Here is a 25315-nt window from a genome sequence, read left to right as displayed (position 1 = left end):
TTTTTTTAAGGGAACATGTTCATTATAAAATGATAGTACAAACTTATGGGTATTTTTAATAATTTTTAGAACTTACAAGTACAAAATAATATTTTTTGAAATTTCACCAAAACTTGAAAAAACTTGGGGACAAACGCATGGTGCAATTTAATCAAAAATTCTCCGAAGAATAACTTGCCAAGAATATTTGGGAACTTGGAAAGTTTTAAAAATTATCCCAAACTTTTATAGTTTATAAAAACATCCATCATTTATTAATTTCAACTAATATTTATCTATCAACTTGCTACATTAAATAACATCTCTATCTATTAATAAAATAATAGTTTGTTACTATCTCCTCCAAAAAAAAATAGTTTGAGTGACAAAATTGGAAAAAAAGGATAATTTATTTTTAATTCGATTAATGCATTGCTCTTACACATATTATTATTTGTTGTTATTAATTATGTTATAAGATTTTTTTTAACGAAACATATTCATTATAAAATGATAATACAAACTTATGAGTACTTTTAATAATTTTTAGAACTTATGAGTACAAAATAATATTTTTTAAAACAGTCAAATATTTTTGAGAAATTTGTGGCCAAACGCATGGTGAAACTTCACCAAAATTTCACTCAAAAATAACTTGCCAAGAATATTTGAAAACTTAGGGCCAAACACTCCTCAAATTATGTATGATATCATCACAGGTATGTGAATATACTGTTGTGGTAGCACTAGAATTTCCTTTATTCATTCACAAAATTACTCATTCATTAATGATACCATAACAATATATTTATATACTGCTATGGTATTATTAAGGTTTTCTATATCCATTCATGTATAACTAAGTCAATCATCAATAATACAAAGACATTAGTATCATTAAGATTTCATACATCCATTCATGTACAGCTAAATCAATCCTCAATAATACGAAGACATTATATATATATATATATATATATATATATATATATATATATATAATAGCATGGTAGCATTGACTAATGAGCAGTCCTTCAAGTGAGAAATTCATAATTTCTCAATGATGTCATCACGCAATATCATATGTAATAGCATGGTATTATTCACCAATGAACAATCCTTCAAGTATATATCATATACTGACATGATACCATCACAAATGTCGAATGATACCATCATAAATGTTGAATGATACTATCATAGCATATATATAATGTGATGGTATCGTAACGATTTTTCTAAGTCATTTGATATTACATGAATGATATTACTATAGTATTGAGCTGAGGGTCTCTCGGAAACAACCGTCCTACCTTGGTATGAGTAAGGTCTGCGTACCCTTTACCCTATCCAGACCCCACATTGTGGATTTCACTGGGTTGTTGTTGTTGTTGTTGATATTACTATAGTATATTCGTATATTATCATAATATTGAAAATTCTTAATGAGACACTTTTAAAATCCTCAATGATACCACAACAATATATTGTATATGTTATGGTATCATTAAGGAATCAAACATTTAGGAAAAATTGCACAAATACTGAATGATATCATCATGGTATATATATACTGTAATTGTATTATAAACGCGAATTGGATCTAGACTAAAAAGGTATCTCGGGTATATATTTGGAGTAAAGGGAGGGCGGGTATTTCCTAAAATTACTTTAGAATAAAAAAAAATCGGATATTTACTTTCGATCTGAATCTATTTTTTTGTACTTTTCTCAAGATAGAACATGTGCTTGGAATAAAGGTCTTGTAACCTATAAAAATCGAAAATCAAAATTTTAGACGAGAATTAACTGCAAATTTTGAGTTTCCTGAGGTGATTAGCTTTGGAAGTTGAACAAAGAAAATGTGGAATTTCACACAAACGCTTTTATTTTGGGATAATTTTTGTTTTTCAAATTTGTGATCTTTAATTTTTACTTTTCAGCATTTTAAGTAATAAATAAATAATCGAAAATATCCTTAATATTGAAATAACAAGCAATTTTTATGGCATAAATTTATATTTTCATATCATAATATTTCATAAGATATGTCACAAAGGACACAATAAGTTATGACTATTTTTGCAGTATAAATTTATGTCTGTATCATAATATCTCACATGTTATGTTATAAAAGGCATAACAACTTATATTTATATCGAAAGGGCATAATGTATTTTTTTATAAAAAAAAAACAGAGAGCCACACATAAACTCTATCATCTCATACTAGAGCAAGATGGAAGAGACATGATTATACTAATTTAGGCAAAATGTTGTTTCCATGTTAGTTGAACTAATAATAATCAATATCCCCACCCCCACCAATCAACCAAATTAAAAATATGTTTTTAGTAAGTAGACAAAATCAAAAAGAGGGAGCAGGAGAATTTTTTTATTTATCACTCGGTGTTCGAAGTTCGTAAAATCCGATTAAATCCGACTCATACACTGCAGAGCCTATTTGGATGTGACACTTCTAATATAATTTTTTTCATACTTAGGCTTAAACCCGAAATATTTGATTAAGGATAAAATAAGTCCACCACTCCACCACAATTATGATGGAGCACGTGAAGTTATAGAGGCAGAAAGAAGAAGTCAAGAATAGAAACTCTGACAATAACATAGTATTACTTATCATTTTCAATTGTCTTTTCAATTGTCAATTTTGGTCCATTTCTAACACCTATTATTCAGAAAAAATTACAGGTTAAGATGAACTAATCCATTATCATGGCGGACCAAAAGATAGTCAGTCCAATTCGTAACTATGTGGGCTACGGGGTACACTGGACCAACTCACTTTTTTTTAAAAGAATATATTATAATTTAAATTTCAAATATTAACATAAATATCGACAAGATAATATTATATGTTGTTTATTACTTGTTAATCAAGTCTCAAATTTATAAATAAAATAATCTTAGTAATACTTATTAAGTTTGACTTCAAGTAAAGATTTAGTTGTATGACTTCAGTCTGAAATTAGTGGCGGAGTCAAAATTTTGACTAAGGAGTGTTTGAATATAAAAAAGCTAAATGGCGTATATATATATAAAAAATATTTTTATCTATCTGGACAGTGTAATTTTCTGATGAAAACACCCCTCAAGTATATGTGGCTCTGTCACTAAATACAACAATACAAGAAAATATTTTTTATATTTGAGTTTTTGAACTTTGTAATATTCGTTAGAAATTACACATATATTGAACCATGTACTTCTTTTGTAACCAACCACCTATGGTTAGATTTTACCTAACTTGACAACATAAAAGATTTTACCTATCTTATTTGTTAGTGATTTGGTATTATTTATTGTATTTTCTTCTCTTTCTTATTTTGTTATATTTTATTTGAGTGAAAGATTTATTGAAAACAATTTCTCTATTCTCGTCAGATAGGATAAAGTTGTATATGCATTACCCTCTCGAAATCTCATTTGTGAAATTTTACGGGATATATTGTTGTTGTTTGATAATCCCTTTAGTCTAAAATAAATGAATTTCTAGCACTTTTCTATCTTTCAAAATAAATATTTTTTTTAAAGTCCAAAAATATATTAGTTACTATTATTTTCAAAATTACCCTTCTCTTTAATGAGTTTCTCAATCATGTTTTAAGAAAAAATTGGATAAAGTTAAAGGATAATATTGATAAATTACCCTTTGATTAATGACATTAACTAAGTATGTCACATCATAAAATTCATTTATTTTGAATTGGAGAAAGTAATATAAAATATTTACATAATCCATACATAAAAGCAATTTTTATTTTTATTTTTTGGCAAAAACTTTTATGGCCTTATTGCTTCTCTCTCTTGTTCATATTTCCCAAATATTATTTCCTTATTTGAAGGCAATACTAATTACTTACAAAATCAAAACTCAAAAGAAATATATTACCAATTGGGACTTTTTAATGGATAATTGATACTTATTTTTCCCAAGTCACAAAATTTACCTCTACACATTAGGAATAACTAACCAAACTATAAGGGCAATATTGAAATGTAAAAAAAAACATTTAAATATAATACACTTTTCTAAAACACATCGAGACTTGTGTAATAATAAACAATACAAGTCGTAACGGTCTTGTAAGAAATTTCCACAACAAAATATTCTATAGGCAAATTAAATAATAATTTGAAACTTGAACAAATAAACATGTTTAATATGAGTTTTTTACCTGTCACTTGCCACATGATGGTCAACCGCCTCTAGGGTGGGCGTTTGATATCATTACTAGCATTAATATTATCATTATCATCAATATCGATTTCATCATGAAGAAATTTTTAAATTTGTTATTCCAAAACTTGTTCAAAATACTGCAATGAAAGAAAGACAAGAATTTATCGCTAGGTATTTGACCAAATAGGATCTTCCAGTTCCTATAGAACCTATCACTAAGACACCCCTAGAGGGGGAATAGGCCTAAGCTAAGTACGCAGTAGTGAAACTGTTTTATTCTTAATCAGATGTTTCGGGTTCGAGCCCTGAGTATGAAAAAAATCATGTTGGAAGCGACCGCATCACCCTGAATGGACCTTACAGTGCACAATTCGAATTTAATCGAGACTCCACGGACTCCGGACACTGAGTGGAAAACAAAAAAAAAAGGCTAAGCAAAGCGAAAAAGATTTTCCATGAGATGGAAAATATACTCGAATTGAATATGAAAATTTTCATCTTCGAATTGAATTGAATGTTTTAAGTTCAGTTTTGGGATTAATTGATTTGGATGGTTTGAAATTTTGATTTTGACTTTTGAGCATTTAAGGTAAGCTTATTAGGAAGGACAATAATAGCAAACAAAATGCCTTCTTTTTACCATCAAGAACAAATCATCTATTGTTTTCATCCTCATTGACATCTCTAGGAGAAACGAAATTTATGAGGTTAATGTATAACAAGTAGAGTACTATGGACACGATGTAGTGGTTGAAAATCTTACAGAAAAGGGTTCAATCCCAACGGAGACAAAAATGTTAGATGATTTCTTCACTCGTACATGTGCTAGTGCATAAGTAGCAAGTAGTTGGTTGAATAGTCGAGATACAAGCCAGCTGAAAAACAGTGGTGTCCAAGCAAAGCAGAGGCTAGGCATGATATATTTTTAATACAACCAGGTAAACACAGACCTAATTAACCTCTTATTTCACCAATATACACAAGTCAGAATATAAAGAATCCTAAACATACCCAACCAACAAAAAGAAATAAACAACTCTAAGACAGAGACAGCAAGGTAATCCAGAGAATTGCAAAAGAAATTCTGAGGTCCAGACATCAGAGAATTTGGGAGCAGTTTTCATCTGCAAAGAAGACACTACAGGGAAGTTTTGTTGCTAACCTGTACAAATATAAAGAGTTGGTATATTCTCTCCAAAAAGAACCTATAACTTAGGAAAGTTTATCACACTACTCCTAATACGACATGTTTTGCCTAATCTTGAAGGTGGTCATAGTCCCCATTTTCTGGAGACTGGTGCAAGCCCTGACCGGTGCTAACCCTCCAATCAGTTGAATGTAATGGTGTTGGTTGCATACCACGAGATTGCATCATAAACTGACCTCCACCCATACTTTGATTAGAAGAATCAACCATCGAACGAAATGATAATGGTGATCCACCAAATTGCGGGGTAGTATCATGCTTTAGTCCCCCAGTTTTTGAGTCAACTGAAAATGAGCCAACAATCACCTACCAACATAGTCAATAACAAGCTGTCAGAAGATAGGAACTTAACGTGACAAAAGAAAGGATAAAGATTTGATGTTTCACAAGCAAATTAAATAGATCACTGTTTCTTGTCCTTGTTTGATAAGTAACACTTCGTGTTTTTAATGAGTCATTTTCCCTTATGGTGAGAAAGTCAAAGATACATTTCGATCATCTAGACTTGTACATATTAGTTGTGATTTGTATTACCACGAGAAAACTTCAAAGTTATACATGGAGAGATGCTTCATCAACCACTTCATTGGTGGACAAAGCAGAATGAAACAAAAAAAAAAGAAATGAAGAACCAGAAAGAGTCTAAAGTTAGGTATAAAGTTATCAGTGAGAAAGCATGATAACTGTTCAGCTGCTTGGTTACCCTTTAACATTTTTTTAATCTTATCTCCTATAAGCTAATCTTAAGATCAATATCTTAATTAATTCTGTTGATGGCTAAGATCATACTAAACAAATTGAAATATTCTTGAAAATAGAAAACCTGAATTGGGCCTCCAGCTATCAAGGGACCACCAACTCCACCTCCAACAATTTGACCGTCAGTACTTGCCAGACACACACTCAGCCCACCGGTTCTGCCTCCAGTCTCGGTGCGTACATAAGATCCTGTTAGAGTGAGAATGTCAAATCGCCCCTGGCATGGAGTAACACAAAGTTAGATCACTGTGCTGTATACATCAATTGACAGGGAAAATGTGATAAAAGACCTTTGAATATGTTTCTCTTATGACAGGCTGGAAGTGATGATCCATCTGGCATACAACAATGATGCTAATGACAGCTTACTATCACCAAAAAGGAAAAAGGGAAACCCTGATAAGCCTGTCCTAAACACTAGTAATACAGCATGGATATTATCTAGGCATCGCAAATTTGTCGTTTACACGCTAAGACTAAGACAAAAAAATAGGATGGTCTTTCTTGGCCATTTGGTAGATGGTAGATGTGATCAAGTGTTGGTTGACATCTCTGTTTTACATTTTAAGTATGAAATACGAACTTTTCCTCTTATTTGTTTGGTGAGAATCATGAAGATATTGTAGTCCTATTAACAGTATGTTTTTGCAAGTCATCCTGAAATTGTTGTATCAATCCAATCAACGACGACACACAGCCAACCCTAATTTTCTTCATTATATAATTGAATCTTGCATTTCTTTATTATGCTCTTGACCTATGCTTGTCTGCAGAATCAACGCTTCCCATTCAACAGCATCAGTAAGAAATTTTCTACCTCATATGTAATACTTCCTCCAGATGTTGCTGGTTGACGCAAAGAGGCATTGGAGATTGAGCCAGATGCCGACAATACACATAGTTCATGTTTGCTTTGCTGCATGAACATCATGATTTTCTGACCAACATCCTGTTAAGTGAATAACAAAAATTGTATAAGTATAAAAATAAGAGACAAATACGGTGCATAGTCAGAAGGCAACTGCAATATAAATTAAGTAAAAAAATTGATTGGTGTGAATAAAGGAATTTCTATTGAGAAAACTTGAAAAAAGTGCATCTCCAATGCAGTGCAGGTACTTAAGAACTGTGATGTACCATTTAAACTCTCGTGCATGTGAAGGAAAAACCAATATTACATTTTCTGATGAACAATGAACAGATGAATAAAAGGACTAAACCCCTGAATCATATATTTGTGACAACTAATCAACAGCATCACGAGTTTGATCATAAAACAACAGAAATTAGTTTGATATGCTCGGCCTCATGCGCTAGGAATGGAAAATGAAGGTATTAGAGGCACATTCAAGTTAGTGCAACAAGAAATTAACAATATGCAATACTTTTCATACACAGACGACATGCCATCACTATTGTAACGGAACACCAATTTGACTTTTACAATCAATTTGTCAACCCGAATAGGAAAATGGTAGGCAAAGATTTCCTATCACATCTAGTTACTGAGATCAGAAGGAACACAAACCAAAAGCATTCCAGTTGAACTGCAAGAATAACATGGAACACAAGACTCAGGAAAAGGCGAACATGTGCGGAACTCATGGTAAGCCAAATTTTTGGAGATGGAGATATCTTCAGCAATAACTTAACCTTACCATTCTCAAAAAAAAAAACTTCAAACGAAACTTTGCTATTGGCATAAGTAATGGCAAGTGAAGCAAGAGTAAACAAGAGAACATGATTGGTACCAACTAGATGAAATCAAAAAGGCACTTACAGAGCAATTATATACGATTTGGTATGAGAAGACAAGACAATGTTCTCTTAAAACATCAGTTTCAAAAAAAAAAAAGTCTCTTAAAACATCAGTCTCTCATCTCCATGTATGCAATTAAAAAAAGAGAGAGCAAACTACACAGTCCCTTAAATAACAACAAGAACAAACAATCATACAGCTAGCTGTTTCCCTACTTCTTTGTGCTACGTGATAATTACAATAAGACAATGGGTTACATATTCTTCCATGTTTTTCCAACTTTGACAGACTATTAATAAAACAGAAAATCAGAAGAATAAGTTTATCCTTTCTCCTTTCCGAGGCTGTACACCAAAGTTCAAATTCAATTTTCATCATGAATCCTTAAAGAGAGAAGCTAATACTTTCCTGATTTAAAATTAAAAAGAGAGAAGCTAGTACTTAGATAGATATGTCCCTAGCTGAATTTTCTGAATGTAAGTTGGTAGCCACAAGAATCCAGGATTTATCAAACTTCTTGAATGCTGGCATACTTAGCAGGAAATGCTGAATTTCCCACAAGTCAATTTATCTGAGTTATCTGCTCTAAAAATGTTATATGTGGAAGCAATTTTCAAAGTGCTCAAGCTTTTGCACACATCAGGGAATTTTTTTAAAACTAAATGTTCACATCAGAAGAAATCATAGAAAAAACAAACCTAATCCAATTTTTCAACTAGACCAATTTCTAACAAACCAACAACAAACCTAATTATGAAGATATACCAGTAAGGAATTTAATCACAGGAATGGACAAGAATGGTTAAATAAATGATGTTCAAGCAGGCAAACAACAATTGATGTCTGTACAATTTTGAGCATGTGCCCCTTATACATGGTATCATTTGCTTACATAATCCTTACTTCACGTAGACAACTTTAGAGTCACCTAATTAACTTCCTCGTTGGCTTGTATCTCGTATACCCTACATAAGTTTTAACCTTAAAGGAAGTTTGGAAATTTCCTTCATTCTTGACATACCAATTATTGTATAAGCAAGAGTTCTAACATATAAAATATCCATCAAACAATAAATACATTAGAGATAATAATCCAGAGTCTACAACTGTCTCTGTATAGATGAAATGAATCAGTGAATCAAGTTATGTAGTTGAGATCTTAAATGATAAAGGAGATAAAAAAAGAATGAGCCTACTAGAATAAAAGAGGAAAAGAAGTAACTAGTGAAGAAAGTCATGGTATCCAAAAATCATAAATGAGAAGTAACACGCTCCACGCACCAGTAAAAGGGGAAAAGGTTGAACACAAGGACAACCTATCAGCAGATACCCTCACTGGAGGTACAATAAATGGACCTAGGCGGAACAGATTAATGCAGCCTAGAAACATCAACTATGATGTCAACAAGTTACCATAGCGAAAAGTTACATAACAAAATGGGCGTAAACTAGCTTGATCATCTGGGAGGTGCTTGAGTCAGTGTAATGGAAGTATCTTCAGTTGAATATTCACATACTAGCTACAATCTTCCAGAAACCCATAAGTCCCAACACCTCTAACTTCCCCCAGTACAATTTATGGACTTACTGACCTTTTCATCAGTTCTTTTTTTATTTTTCCTAACTAGGGTAATCCGTAATTTTATCAAGTACCAAGGAGGTACTGCCACTGTACAACAACAAAAAACAAATGCTCTTGCCCCAGCATTAACCTCATAATTTCTACGAATTTAACAAGTTGATTCACATCTTCTATTCTAGTTTCCTTACTCCACAAGTATAAGTTTCATACGCAACTTTCTTAACAAAAGATAAACTGTCCTTTCTATTTCCAACTTATTTGATCCCCTTATCCAGTTTATTTGCTCAAAAAGAAAAAGGTTCTCTTCCTTCAAGAACATTTTTGAGAATTAACTAGATACCTAAAGTGAAACTATCTATCAAAAACAGATAATAGTATATGGGAGGAATCACTTATTATTGATTCAATTACGGTGAACTTTGCATAATGAGAGGAATTATTAGAGAATTTGGAAGAAAATTTCTGAACATACTTCTCCGGCAGACACATTGATGATATGCGGTGTAAAACCTTGACCAGCATTACCTGCAGAAACCAATAGGATAAAATTGAGTAAAGCAGACACCCTTCCATGCCGCCTTTAGCAACAATAACTAGGAATTTTTAAAAATTGGAAAGAGAGTAAACTAGCTCAAAGTTTAAACATAATCACTATGTAAATATACGAAGAAAAATAATTTAAGCTCTTCCAATTACACAGACACCCTTCCACACCTTCAACAATAGTAACTATGACTTTTAAACATTGGAAACAGAGTACACTAGCTCAAAGTCTAAATATAATCACTATGTAAATATGTGAAGAAAAACATTTTAAGCTCTTCCAATTACACAGCCCATAACCTACCTCATCTCCCGCATTTCGGACAGGGGCCAGGATAAAACAAGAGACAACAAACCTATTTATGCATAGACAAAGCAAAGCATAGTAATTGTGTAAAGAAGTCAACTTTAGAGGCAATTTGTTGATGTCATGCATATTCATCTTAGATTGCCTCTTTGTTTACTATGTAAAGTTTCCTCTATTATCCATCAATGTCATTGATAAGAACTAAAAAGGGGTAACATAACATGGATAAGGTAACATATTTTCTACTGTATACAAACCATGCAAGATCAAATTTTTAAAGAACTTCAGTTTAAGGAAGGAAAAAAAAAAGAAACTAAAGGTGGAGAAGTAGGAGGTCCAACACAAGAAGAAAGTATCCAATAAACTAAGGCTTAAAATAAAAAAAAAAAGAAACAGAGATGCTGAATACAAATGCTTTTATTTATATATACATAGCATGTGCTTATGTGCCCTCTTGTATATAAAATGTATCTTCACTTCACCAAAGAACAGATTTTTTTGAAAATTCTTAGTTCAAACTTCAAACAAAACAAAGTCCCAAAGTGGCGCGTGCGAGCGCGTGATGGAGATAACGAGAGTAACTAACCCAACGCAGCCAATTGAGATTTCTTCGAAGAACTACCACTGCCGTCTCCTCCAGCAACATGGCTTAAACCATGATCCCTCTTTTTAGGCGGAGCCGAAGCCGATGACAGCCGCTTAGCAGCTGCTGCTTGCTCCGGCGTGCTATACTTTCTAGGCCTCCCCCGCTTTCTCTTCACACTCTCCATAGTCGGCGACACGGCCGATGGAAGCGAACCAGTGTACACCATATGAGAAGCGGCAGCGGCTGTGGTGGTAGCGGTAGCGGTAGAGTTGTTAATTGGTACAATTCCATTGGTCGGCGAAACATTGGTGACGGTGGTTGTTGGGTTAGGGTTTTGCGGTGGTTGTGGCGGCGGTTGGTGGTGGTGGTGGTGGTGGTGGTAGTAAGAATTCAGTCCACTACTTTCATTCGGCTCCATTTTTTGGATTTGGAGAATTGGGACTTTTTTTTTAATTAAATTCTTTTTCTGCTTTCTTTTTATTTTTTATTTTTTTTGCTTTTAACGGTGTAGATTAAATTAGTGGGCCTTTTGTGTATTTTACAGCCGTTAGATTGGAAGTTTAATAGGATTCGATAAACTTTTTGAATATATAGATAGTGCATATCCGGATATAAGATACTCATAATCCGGATATATATCATATGAATGTACAATCTATGACTATAAATATAAAATATATAATTATTGAGAAAATTAAAAAAAATCCTCCAAGTACTTTTATAATAGACTAAATTTGGACTATGCTGTATTTAAATTTGAATACTGAATTATTAAAATTATTTATTTTTTAATATTTGAATTCATATAATTTATTTACTTATAAATATATAATTGAAAAAAAATATTAAGTAGACGTTTGATCATAGTTCATTGTGAAATTTGGATGTTTTGAATTAAGAAAATGGTATTTTTAAAGTTTTGTGTTTGGTCATGAATACAAATTGGAGTTGTTTTTGACTTCTTGTAAGTAATTTAGAGAGAGAGAAAATGAAAAATATTTTTTTGTTATTTTCAAATTCTTGAAAATTTTAGAATTCAACTTCAAGTTGAATTCCAAATTTTAATGGTCGAACACATATGAAAAAATATATAAATTCAGTAAAGTAAAATTATTATTTGATATAAAAAATATTTTTTTTATGTTTGCTAGTAATGGTGGAGATGGTGGTAAAAATTGATGCTAGTGACTAGAAATGGTGATGCTGATAGTTGTGATGGTGAAAATGGTTGGTGTTATTGTTAGGACCAAATTTTAAGAGATGACAACTAATGTTTTTACTCAAGAACTATCATGTCAAATCATTACGAAAGCAAAATTAGATTCAAAAGCATACCTGAACCTATGAGTGCAGCTCTTCGGCTTGTGATCATGGTTATGGTCTTCCAAATCAAAACGTAAGTCATTTTGTTCTTAGATCTAAGGATGTGATACTAGAAAGAAAACCCTACATCTGATTTGGGGATCATAACTTTATATTTATATTAGCACAAATTTCATATTTTTAGTTTAGTCCATTATTAAGTTAAAAATTACAATTCGGATATCAGAGATTGTATCGATCATCATTAAAAGAATTTTTATCTACATAAAAGACTCCATACTTTATTAGGTGTCTTTTAGACACATTAGCTTTTAACCTTAGAAGATCACTAGTGGTCGATCCTTCGGGAGTTACATTCGTATATTAATTTAAATCAACATTTTAATAGTAGCAGCCAAAATACAATCATTCTTAATACAATATATGTACGAGTTCATAAAAAGTTCTAACAATTTCCCACTTGAAGTACATATATATGTATAAATAGCTTTAGATGAATGTAGTCTTATGAATTTAATTAATGTAAGTTGTTGCACCAAATTTTATCCACTATGTATATCTTGACATCAAAGTCAAATTAACCTCATAACAGACACAATTAAAAAGAATATGCTTCTTCCTATAACATGCAGCTCCACTAAAATGTAACTATCCTCTCTTAATTACTCGTGTTATTTCTTTCATAATATCCTTATAATTATTATGAAAGTAATTAAATTATAAGAAAAGTAAGCAAAAGACAAGAAAGGAAGACAGAAAGAGAAAAAAGAATTGTTGTATCTGTATTTAATTGCACAAATCGTTGGTTATTTAAAGCCAATGTAAAAGGGGAAAAGGTGAGCAAAACGGGTTAGGGGAAACGTTAGTGGTAGGGGACATCCAATCATTATTTTACAACACTCCTCCTTGGATGTTTATGTAAAAAAAAATTATAGTGAAAGAACAAATATATATAGTTATTCTCAATATACATTGATTGTTGCCTCATTAAAAATCTTGCTAGAAAAACCCAATGGGACAAAACCTAAACTGAAAAAAAAAAAGAGTGCAGCGCGTATTCTACTCACCCTGATGAAGACCACAATTTCGATGGTTAATGTAACACCCCCTAAAAATGTTATATATGGTGTTCCAATTCTCGATGAAAATGATATTACTTTTATATTTTGGGTATAACTTTTCATAAAATAGTCCAAATTAGGTGACTCAAATTTTTAAATAACTCTAACATCATTACCTACAACTTTCATGAAGATCATAACTTAATATTCAGAGCCTAAGTAGGTCAAATAAATTAATCTTTGCAAGACCTGGTGCTGTGACGAAATGGAGTAATTGTAGAAGAAAAATTATGTCTCACTGTAGGATTCTCCAAATCAGTTGATTCTTAAACAAAATAAAAGAAGACGTCTAGATCTACAATTCATATGTAGATATCAAATCCTAATTAGGAAGTTATCTTATTCAAACATAGCTTCGAAAAAGGGTATTCCGTAAAAAGAAGATTTATCTCACCAACCATAGAAAATCTAGATACATTTGACATCACCCATGACATCAATAGTCCTCCATTTGACATCATACATGACATCAAAATCCTCCATTAAATTTTTAAATTTTTCTTTATAATTATTTTAATTATTGTTAGATCCCTCCTTCACACCTATAAATACCACTTTATTTCAGCATTTTGTTCATCAAGCTTTATCAAGCAACTCTTCTCTCTATACACTTCTTTAGTCATTCTCAAAATATAGTTTTAGTTATTAGTAGTGTAGAAATACTATTATGGTGATTCATATTCTCCAGGTAGTACACAAAATGATCCGCCGAGGAGAAAATGCTAGGATTCAAGAGTGTTCATTAAGTCTTTCGATTATGCGTAAAGCTTCGAATTCTAGGTATGTAAGGCTTCAATGAGAGTATTCCCTCCACTCTCATGCCTAAAGTATTTTAATTATATGATAAATTATGTTTATTTACTCAATTCTCTTCAAGCTTACTCTAAGGTATATAAGGTTTCAATGAGAGTATTTCTTTCACTCTCATGCCTAAATTATTTTGATTATATGATAAATTATGTTTATTTACCCAATTATTTTCAAACTTTACTTTAAGGTATATGGGTATTGATTCATGAATCATTTCATCCATGAAACCCAAATGAATTATCAAAGTCTTCTATTTAATTCAAGTATGAAATTTTTATGGGTTTTCATATCATGAATCCAAATGCATAGATTATTAAGTATTTGAAGTTTAATTACCTATCTTATATTAGCATGTGTAAGGCTTCAATGCGAGTATTCTTTCCACTCTCATGCCTAAAGTATTTTGATTATATGATAAATTATATTTATTTTCTTTAAGCTTTACTCTAAGTTATGTGGTGTTTATTCATGCGTTCTTCCACCATGTAGTCGAAAACTCTTTCAACTAAATCTTTTGATTTAAGTAAGATTTTCTTACAGGTAATTCTTATTTCTACTTAATAGCATGAATCATGGTTAAACTAATTATTATTAGTCTATTTTAATTCAAAATGATTTCATATGTATGGATTGATGATTTGCAAGTATTTTCTCTATTTAGCTCTTTAAAGGTTCTTGAAATTCATGGTGGGTTGTTTAAAGTATGATTTTTAATTAATGGATTTCAAAGTATATGCATATTCATTTACATACATGTTTGAAAGTTGAAGTGATTTGAACCCACCTAGTTTACTATATTTTCAATCAAGTTTGACTTGAAAACTTTGACTCCAAATAAATGTTTATGAAAGCAATGTCTATGATCAAAAGGGAGTCTTATGAAATAAAAGAATGATGAAATGCTATGAATGATGGATACTTTATGCAATAAGGACAATTCTTGCATATTTGAATCACCAAATGTTTTAATGAGCTATTCTACCGAATATGATATTTTGAATTCTCAAGCTATATGCTATGACTATTTTAAAGTATTAAACTATTTCGTTGGATTAACTTAACACCGAATGGGTCATTGAGGTGGAATTCGGTAAGAGAATCCTAGTAGCAACCCCTTGTCTCATTAACTATGTGTCAACATAGGAGTCCTTGTAGGCTTAGGCTAATGGATCCATGAAAGCCCTTAAAGTTAAAGTTGAAGAATGAATGTAAAGTTGACGGAGTTCTATCCTAGGCAAGTAGACTCCCCGGCCAATGTAGGGGGTTATGTTGGATTCCGTGTAATAGCTCACATGGTCTAAATATCGGTTGTAATCAATTTTCCATAAATGAACGTTTCAAATGCTATTTACATGATTACTCATGCATATATATATTCACATATGTATGATTTAAATGATATCTACTTGACTACTCATGCATGCACTCATTTATATATTTTACCTTATAAATTTCCCAAATGTTTTCCTTTGTAATGCATACTTACATACCCAGTATATTCAAAGTACTATCACATACTTTTTTCCCTACATAATATCACCATGTAGGGATCGGTGCTCCTCCTCGTTTTCCTCCACGTAGCTAGTTGAGATTTCATTTGAAAGCTACTTTTGGTGAGTTTTTCATGTTTCAAAAATAATACTTTTTTATCTTTTTAGCGTATGATATGTTGTGGTCTTTAGACATTTATTATGATATTTCTTTCTATTATGATTAAGGACGAGCTAGGGACTTGTCTTAGCCCCATTAATTTTAAAAGTTAGAGGTATTGTTGGACATATATAAGTTGAAAATTTACTATTATGGTTTTCACTTGTTTTTTTTATCATTACCTATTCGGGTTCCTCATTCGCCGTGTCACGTCTAGGCCCTAGGCTTGGGTCGTGACAGTTAAGTTTTCGCATTCCAATATTGTATCTCAATTTCTCAAAGGTTGAAGTTGGCAATGTTTTGGTGAACATATCTGCTAAATTATCACTTGAACGAACTTGTTGAACATCTATTTCGCCTTTCTTTTGAAGATCATGTGTAAATAAGAATTTTGGTGAAATATATTTTGTTGTGTCTCCTTTGATATATTCTTCCTTCAATTGAGTTGTACATACAACGTTGTCTTCATACAATATTGTTGGAACGTCTCTTTTAAAAAAAAGTCACATGTTTCTTGAATGTGTTGAGTTATTGATCTGAACCAAACGCATTCTCGAATTGCTTCATGAATGACTATTATCTCTGCATGATTTGAAGAACTGGCAACCATAGTTTGCTTTGTCGAACGCCATGATATAACTGTACCACCACATGTAAATAAGTAGCCTGTCCACGATCAACCTTTATGGAAATCAGACAAATATCCTGTATCTACATAACAATCAATTTTGACGTGGATTCATTTGAGTAAAATAATCCCATATTGGTGTTTCCTCGGAGGTATCTTAATATATACTTAATTTCATTCCAATGTCTTCGTTTAGAGAAGAACTAAATCTGCTAACAAGTTTACAGAGAAAGTTATATCTAGTCTAAAATTATTGGCAAGATACATTAATGCACCAATTACACTAAAATATGGTATTTTAGCACTAACTAGCTCTTAATCATTTTCATGAGGTAGAAATGGATCTTTATTAATAATAAGAGATCTCACAACTATTGGGGTACTCAGTGGATATGCTTTATCAATGTAAAATCTCTTTAAAATATTTTCAGCATATGTTGATTGATGGACAAATATCCATTTGCAAAATGTTAAATTTGTAGACTAAGACAAAATTTTGTCTTTCCGAGGTCTTTCAGTTCAAATTCCTTTTTCAGATATTTTACTGCATTTGAAAGTTCTTCAGGAGTTCTAATGATATTCAAATCATCAACATATACAACTATTATGACAAATTCAGATCTAGACCTTTTCATTAAGACACAAGGGCAAATTAAATTATTTTTAAATCTTTCTTTTAGCAAATATTTGCTAAGACGATTGTACCACATTCTCCTTGATTGTTTCAGTTCGTATAAAGATTTTTGAAGTTTTGTTGAACAAGTTTTCAAAAATCTTTATATATTTCAGTCATTTTAAATTTTTTAGGAATTTTCATAAAAATATCATTGTCTAGAGAGCCATATAAAATAGGTTGTAACGACATCCACCAAATGCATGCCAAGTTTTTCCTAATATGCCAGATTTATAAGATACTTGAAAGTGATTGCATCCACCACAGGAGAATATATTTTCATATGATCAATGTCAGGTATTTGTGAAAATTCTTGTGCCACAAATCGTACTTTATGTCTTACGACGTTATTTTTCTCATTTCATTTTCACACAAAGACTCATTTGTACCCCCATTGAATTTATACCCTCTTTTGAGACAGGCTTGATAAAATTTCACAAAATGATCAAGCATACGACATTCACGTACCCAATGACCCTGCATACCATACCGGTGACAAATATTGATTTTACTTCTAGAAGAATTATATTGAGAAACTTTATTGTTCTTATGTTTATTTTCACCATAATGGCGATAATTATTTCGTCCTCTACCACATCCTCGCCCATGTCTATGACCACGACCACAATAATTATTTTATCTTGATTTAGGCTGATTATGTGCTGCTATAGTATTCACTTCAGGGAATGGAGCAGACCCAGTAGGACATGCTTAATTATTTTTCATCAGCAAAGTATTATTTTGCTCAGCCACAAATAGGCATGCAATTAATTCAAAATATTTCTCAAACTCTTTTTCACGATATTGTTGTTGTAGCAACACATTTGAAGAGTGAAAAGTGAAAAAAGTTTTCTCAAATAAGTCATCATCAGTGATAGTATATCCACATAATTTTAATATGAAACTTACTTTGTGAATAGCAAAATTATATTCTGTCACAGTTTTAAAATCTTGAAATCGAAAGTGTATCCACTCATATCGAGCTTTCGGTAACACCGTATTAGGTGGTCATACCGATTCTTCAAATTACTCCATAATTCAAGATAGTCTTTCACAATTAAATACTCAATTTTTAATCCTTCATGAATATGATGACGGAGAAAAATTATGGCTTTTATTTTATCTTGGCTTGATGCTATATTTCCTTGTTTAATAGTATCATCAAAATCTTTATCGTCAAGGTGAATTTCAGCATCAAGGATCCATGACAATTAATTTTTTCTGGTAATGTCAAGTGCCATAAACTCAAATTTTGATAAATTTGACATGATGAAAACCGAGATGGAAATTAATTTAGAATTAACAAGGACAACTAAAATTAAATTTCTTTAATACATGAGATAGAAGTTAACTTATTCGGAAAAAATTAGAGCTTCGTGCTGATAAAGTATTATGAAAGTAATTAATTTATAAGAAAAGTAAGCAAAATACCAAAAAGAAAGACGGAAAGAGAAGAAAGAATTGTTGTATCTATACTTAATTGCACAAATTATTGGCTATTTATAGCCAATGTAAGGGGCAAAAGGTGAGTAAAATGTATTAGAAGAAAAGTTAGTGGCAGGAGAAAAAGTTAGTGATAGGGGACATCCACTCGTTATTTTACAACAATAATATATATTTTTTTATTTTTTAATACCTCATTGAAATTTGTTTTATCAAGGTTGTATGACTTTTTGCCTTTTATTTTTGCTAATTTTTTTCAATTCCAGTTATGAATATTTTAGTTATCGCATAAAATTTAACCATACTGTCTTTGAATATTTTTGAAATGACATTTTTTATGATCATTATATACATGAGTTTTTATCTTTTCTATCTTTTTCTTATGAGGAATGTTCTTGTTTGTAAGAGGCGGTGGAAAAATATTTTTTAATGCAAGATCAAGATACAGGACTTCGTAAACTAGTTTGAAATTTTCTTATCATGATTATAATAATATTATTTAACATAGAAATTGAATTTATGCTGATAGTATATGAGTAATAATATCAGCTGAATTAGATAACAAATGATAGAATAAGCTCAGTCAATACTTAAAATAAAAATAAAAATAAATATGAATAGAAGTAAATCCTTCCCAATATATCGTACACTTCATAAATATTTTATCTTTGGACAAAATATTAGCTTGTCTTGTGTAATAAATATACATTGATAATAAAAAAAATTTAATTATTGCAATTTGTATGATGATAATTGATGGTGATAATGGTAATTGTGATGGTGAAGTTGATTGACATTAAAACACACGTTGAAGTGGTGACTGAAGAATATGTGTAAGTGATAGTTAGTGGCGATGCTAGCTGTGATGATAAAGATGGTTGATAATAAGAATTGACCACAATAGTGATAGTTAGTGGCGATGCTAGCTGTGATGATGGAGATGGTTGATAATAAGAATTGACCACAATAGTGATAGTGATTATGATTTTTCCATTCATTCTCATTCTCAATTTTTTAATAATTTCTCCATTGTAATTAAAAAAAAATCTGATTCCCATGTAAGATAGAATCAAGAATTTTGTACACTACTTCCTTTATATTAATAAGTTCTTAAATTTTATTATATTATTCAGATACATGTGCTTATTGACATTAGTACTGCGATTAACACCTTATAGCCTATAATATAGAGCTTATGATATAGCAATGGGGGAACAACAAATTTGTTAGACTTTAAAAAATTGCAGAATCTTATCACAATGTTATGATTAAAATTTTGAAGAGTTCATGTCTTCAAATAGTAAAAATCACTGGAAAATACCTCAAATAAATCATTTTCATCGGGAAAAAAAACATTAGTTAAACTCTCACAACAGATAATAAATTATATTCAACAATAACAATAATAGTATAATTAATGTAATCTCACAAAGTGAGGTTCAAATAATGTAAAATATATGCATACCTTATCACCACCTTAGAGGTAGAGATGATGTTTTCGATAAACTCTGTCACGATCCGATTTCTTGAGTCATCATGACACCTACTATCAACCCATCAGTAGGTAAGCCTAATCCACAGTCCTGAATCATAGGCAATGGATCATCACAAGGGGGAGAAAAGAAATGAATAATAGTAATACTAATAACAAGAAAAGAAGAATGAGAACAATACAACAAAATAATCCCTAAGACCTGGTATCAGTCGGTAGTCGAGCTACTGAACTAAATAAGAAAGTATAACATTTATACAAATACAATAATAGTGCAGCTGTCTCCAAATACAAAATAAAGACTAGTCCAAGTAGAAACAGAGGAAGATAAGTTTGAGTCTATACGCATATGAAGAATAGTTCGGATCTTGGCGAAAAAGAAAAAAAATGGGTGTTACACCTAAACATGACAACACACTATAAAGAGGACAACTGAGTGACAACCTACTAACATAAGTAAACACAGATATCACATAAAGGCCCAAATGACCGCATCAACTAAAACCTTGCACAAAAAGGTTAGATAATTAAGAACAAGGGCAGTAACTACCTTCAAACAAGAGACCACCCTTTATACTGCCACAAGTTCGCAAATAGTCAGACAATACCTCTCGAGCCCCAGTGTGCCTAGGAGGTTCACTCACAAATAGATAAACCTGCATGCCATCCCATACTACTAATAGGTACAAACAACTATGCTGATGATAGGCAATGCATATATGAATGAGAGTTATGCAATAAAACAGTAGTTCATCAGTGCCAAGTGCCTCATATCAAGATATATACACCTACTTTCAGTCTCGACCAGGAAGTAGGACCCATACGCCTCTTTGGGATCGCCATGGGGGGCTCGAGAATGCCTCTATATATATGCATGGTTCAGATCCATGTCTTATATCAATATAGATATAAATATGTATATCCGATCATTTAGATTCCGCTCCGTCGCACTAAACGGAGATAAATAGTCAAATTAGTATAGAAAAGGTCGGAAGCTCTCTCCGACCGAATCAATATAAGAAAATGAATGCATTGTCTCCAGTCCACTGTAAATAGTAGTGATAAAGGTAGTATGACCCCCATTCAGAAAATTCGTATAAAATAATTTGGGTTACAACCCAACTTTCTCTTATCAATGCCAAGAACAGTGCATGCACCGATGTCGACTACATCCATGAGAAAACAAGATTCCAATGCAATGCATGCCATCACGAGCACCTAAACAACACGCACGATATATACAATAATGTCGCTATAATTGCCTTACCCTCTAGAGCATAGAAACATGACTAATACATTCAAACGTCCTCTAACCAAGGTCAATGGCTCAAATCTACTCCTCTAACTCAGCAACAAGGCCCAAAAGGGAGCTCAACCCTAACTGGGTAACAAGGAGGAGGATATGAGGAAACATGTGCTCAACTAGTCAATCAATAGCTCTAGATTCAACTAAAGTACAACCTCGAGAGTACAAACACAACTAGCCCCGCCAAACCTGCAAAAAGAAGGCATAGAGGATTCTAACTCTGAATCCATAAATGGGGCCTAACCGTAATTCACAAGCCTAACAGGGTGAAAACCACTACACCAAGGCTTTAAAATAGGTGCTACAAAAGTGAAGGGCCTAAGTCTCAAAAGTTCCCGCCATCAACGGCTACAACAACTAAGGATCAACCCAAACTCAATTCTAAGGCACAATTCCTCCAACCACAATAAACATCGAACATGCCACCTAAAATAGGCTAATCAAGGCCAAACTAAGGCATAATCAATAATTTTACAACTAGACTGAAAATCTCATAAAGACAACCTAGCCAAAGGCTCATACCCAGACAAGGAAGCAAGAACCTAGGAATCGAGCCTAATCCATCACATACAATTCAAACCATACATAATTTATACTAAATAATACCTTACGAAACTCAATCAAAGGAATGAAGACCGTAGCCTACCTTGAAGCCGAACACGCGCGCTCCAAGTTCATTTTTTGATAACTTTCTGTTCTAAAATCAACTTCAATTGCCTCCACGCTATTAAAATATTGATCAGCTCGTTAATACATGCATTTTGACACCAAAATTGTATTTTTTGAAGACGGGCCAAAAATTGGGTCAAAAAGGAATTTGTGGGGCCCTTGATGAAAATCCTGAAATTTGATTCTGTAAAAAGATTTTAAATGCATTATTGAGCTTGTCCCCCAAAATAGGGCATAAATTGATGCTCAAAACGAGAAAAATCAGCTCAATAAATAAAATCACCATTAAAGCTTAAACTAAGCTAGGAAAGCCCCTTTGGGGCGGAAATTACCTCCACACGACGCTCCTCGCACCTCCTTGAACACGTCAACACATAGACACGATTAATACGAACCCACCGAACTTAGAATCGCCTAATTTAGATCTCTATAGCTCCCAAAATCGCAAAAGGAGAAAATAGGGCCGGGGCTGGCTCATGTCTGTCTATTAACTTAAAGACCAGACGAGACAATGTATCGGGATCGCGGCCTTGGACCTCGCGATCGCGAAGGCCATTGAGCCATCACATCGCGATCGGGACCACAAGCCTTGCGAATGCGAAGGTCTAGGCGACAGGGCTTCACGATCGCGAACGCGATGAGCAATGGTGCTTGCACCAGCTCAAACTTGAGCTTGGAAAAGTTCTGACGGGGTGCTCAGAATCGTTCAAAATCTTGTGCGCCCAAAAATACTATGCTACCCTACCAAAATCAACGTTCCGAACTCAACGATGCAGTCAAAATTTTCATCTGAGGTCTTCTCAATAAAAAGTACGTCCCACACCCAAGCGCCATTTTTGCCAATTCTATTAGGAGGCTCGAAATGAGTCTGGAAGCCTCTAGGACCGCACGACGAATCGTTCTACATCAAACTCAACATTTTAGAGCTAACCGCGCTGATAATCTGAGTACGTTTACAAAGAATGTTGATTAAAGTCAACCTTAGACTAAAACTTGAAGGCTAAAACGCCTAATGGCTCAAATTCACACCGAAAGGCTCGTAACTCGAGCCGACCTTTCTACTAGCCTAATTTGGTCATTTCAGAGCTGATGAAACTGTAAGAATTCTGTTCTGAGGTCGTTTTCCAGGAGTTTGATAGAAGTCAACTATTCAAACTTCAAGAGTTCCAAAACAAGAAAATTGGCATAAATTCCAAACGAACGACCAGGCGATAGGAAAGCTCCATTCGCTGAAAAGATCGAAAAGGATGAAAATGACTGGAGGGTCGTTACTGACTTTCAGCTCAAGAAAAAAATATATCAAAACGATTTAGAAAGAAATAAAAATAACGAAAATGGAGAAAGTCTTGCCAAAGTGCTATAGACATTCTGTCAAATCATCCTAAATAACAATCATATTATGATAAGCCAATTTTTATTTTATTTTATAGATAATACCCAAATTCAAAGAAAAAGAAACTACAAGAGTAATTACTAATAGTATGAAAAATAATTGAGACAATGCTCAATTATCTTACCACACTCACTCAATTTAAATCTTATCCATATCATCAACATCAAAAAAATAATAATCACTTTTTGATCGATAACTATAACATGAGTGAGAAAAAAATCAAAAAGACAAAAAAAGTGATGAATTTAAAAATAAAGAAAGTCTAACACATACAAAGCTGGCGATTGAAATATGAAATTAAATCAAAGTTATGACAAAGTTGATGAAAAAAACTTTAAGATAAAATTATTGAAATTCTGTAGTAAAGTCAAACAGTTCCATCATGTATTTCAAGCACATGAATTAGCCAATAGGTATACGCAGATGAATTCAACAAGACTTATTAATCACCTCAGCTTAGATTTTATATGCTATTAGTAGGGTTGCGTATTGATTGATTCAGTTCGGTTTTGAAATTTATAGGTCTGACTTATCGGTTATTGGTTTGTAGACAAACTAAATCGTTATAGAATCATTAAGATATTGACTTATCGGTTATCGATTATTGATCGTTATCGGTTTAAACATTAAGATTTGACACAAAAAAATTGAAAATCACTTAAAAACAAGGTGACAAATCAAATGAACCATGCACATGAGTTGACAGATTACATCTTGCTCAAAAGCAAATACCAACACATTGTAGAATAATTGAGAGTTTGCGCATCTAGAAATAAAAGTATGGAACTAAACTTTAAGTCAAAGACTCTATATACCAAGTGGTATAAATATAATCTATTAATTTACTATCAGGTTATCGATTAACCCGTTAAGAAAAACTCTCAGACCGTTAAAAATCGATAACCTAATAAAAAAAAATCAAAACCGTTATTGAAATCACTAAACCAATAATCCATTATCAATAAATCAATATTTTTTTTCGGTTCAAGTTATTGATTTCGATTCAGTTTTGAACAACCCTAGCTATTACACTTAATGTTTCTAAAAAATATACAAATACAATTTTTCACACATATCCAAACGAACTTATCAAAATAAAGTGTAGTTTTACTTCAAAAAAAATATATAAAATATACAAACAAACTCGAGAATCAACAATAATGATTAAACCTTTCACTATAAACACATCATAAATTGAAAGTTCTATCTTTTACATAAAAAGAAATACAACCGTGACAAAAAAAAAACAAGATCTAAGCAACTTACTAGAGCCATTACCACCTTCCTATAATTTAGACTTTTCTCATATATTTTAGGTCTAGAAATCTATAAATTTACAGTCTACGGTATATCCTAGTGAATTCTACAAATTTAAATTTCTTCCGTATATTAATAATCTAATAATTTGAGAAAAAATAGTAAATAACAATTTTATTAATTTTAGGAACGTTTTATAAAGGAAAAAAAATTTAATTAATATTTCTAAGGACCTTTATGCTACTATGGCTCGTTTGATATAAGGGCTAAATTATATTTCAAATTAATTTTAGAATGAGTTTATTTCATATTTAATTGAGATAAAATAACGAAATAAGTTATTCCAAAATTTAGTGTTTATTTTGTTCCATGTTTAGCATGACATAAAAATTCTAAAATAAGTAATCTCAAAATAATTTATTCCCCAATCAAACAAGCCCTTAAAGTCGGCTTGATTAAAATATAATGGAAATAGAAATATATTTTGTGTTCTCCTCAAACCGGAGTGACGTGTTAAACCGATTCGGCCCAGACGTGGTTCATTACTGACCCCGGTTCTAACTCAGGATATTTTTAATGAAAAAAATAAAATAAAATAAAAAAGCTAAAAAATAAAAAACCCAAA

At 32.0% G+C, this 25315-nt stretch overlaps 1 protein-coding gene across 1 annotated transcript; it reads right to left on the bottom strand.

Annotated features, from left to right (window-relative positions):
* Positions 1-5230: 5230 nt before the first annotated feature.
* LOC129900562 (AT-hook motif nuclear-localized protein 14-like) lies at positions 5231-11393 on the bottom strand. The gene is made up of 5 exons (XM_055975567.1): positions 10926-11393; positions 9962-10014; positions 6966-7097; positions 6213-6365; positions 5231-5695 (listed from the first exon to the last, which is right to left on the bottom strand). Exons 1-5 carry the CDS (start codon positions 11341-11343, stop codon positions 5438-5440), a joined length of 1014 nt encoding a protein of 337 aa, XP_055831542.1. The 5' UTR covers positions 11344-11393; the 3' UTR covers positions 5231-5437.
* Between the last annotated feature and the right edge of the window lie 13922 nt (positions 11394-25315).

This window comes from Solanum dulcamara, chromosome 1, assembly GCF_947179165.1.
Source record: "Solanum dulcamara chromosome 1, daSolDulc1.2, whole genome shotgun sequence".
In the NCBI taxonomy this organism is placed as follows: domain Eukaryota; kingdom Viridiplantae; phylum Streptophyta; class Magnoliopsida; order Solanales; family Solanaceae; genus Solanum; species Solanum dulcamara.
This window is presented reverse-complemented; position numbering and strand designations above follow the sequence as displayed.

Excerpts from the sequence above, each read along its gene's own strand:
- LOC129900562 (XM_055975567.1), bottom strand. The coding sequence starts at position 11,343 with ATGGAGCCGAATGAAAGTAGTGGACTGAATTCTTACTACCACCACCAC. Across the intron at positions 6,366-6,965 it reads GAGGAAGTATTACATATGAG|GGGCGATTTGACATTCTCAC; the intron begins GTAGAAAATTTC and ends ACTCCATGCCAG. Across the intron at positions 5,696-6,212 it reads TAGCTGGAGGCCCAATTCAG|GTGATTGTTGGCTCATTTTC; the intron begins GTTTTCTATTTT and ends CTATGTTGGTAG.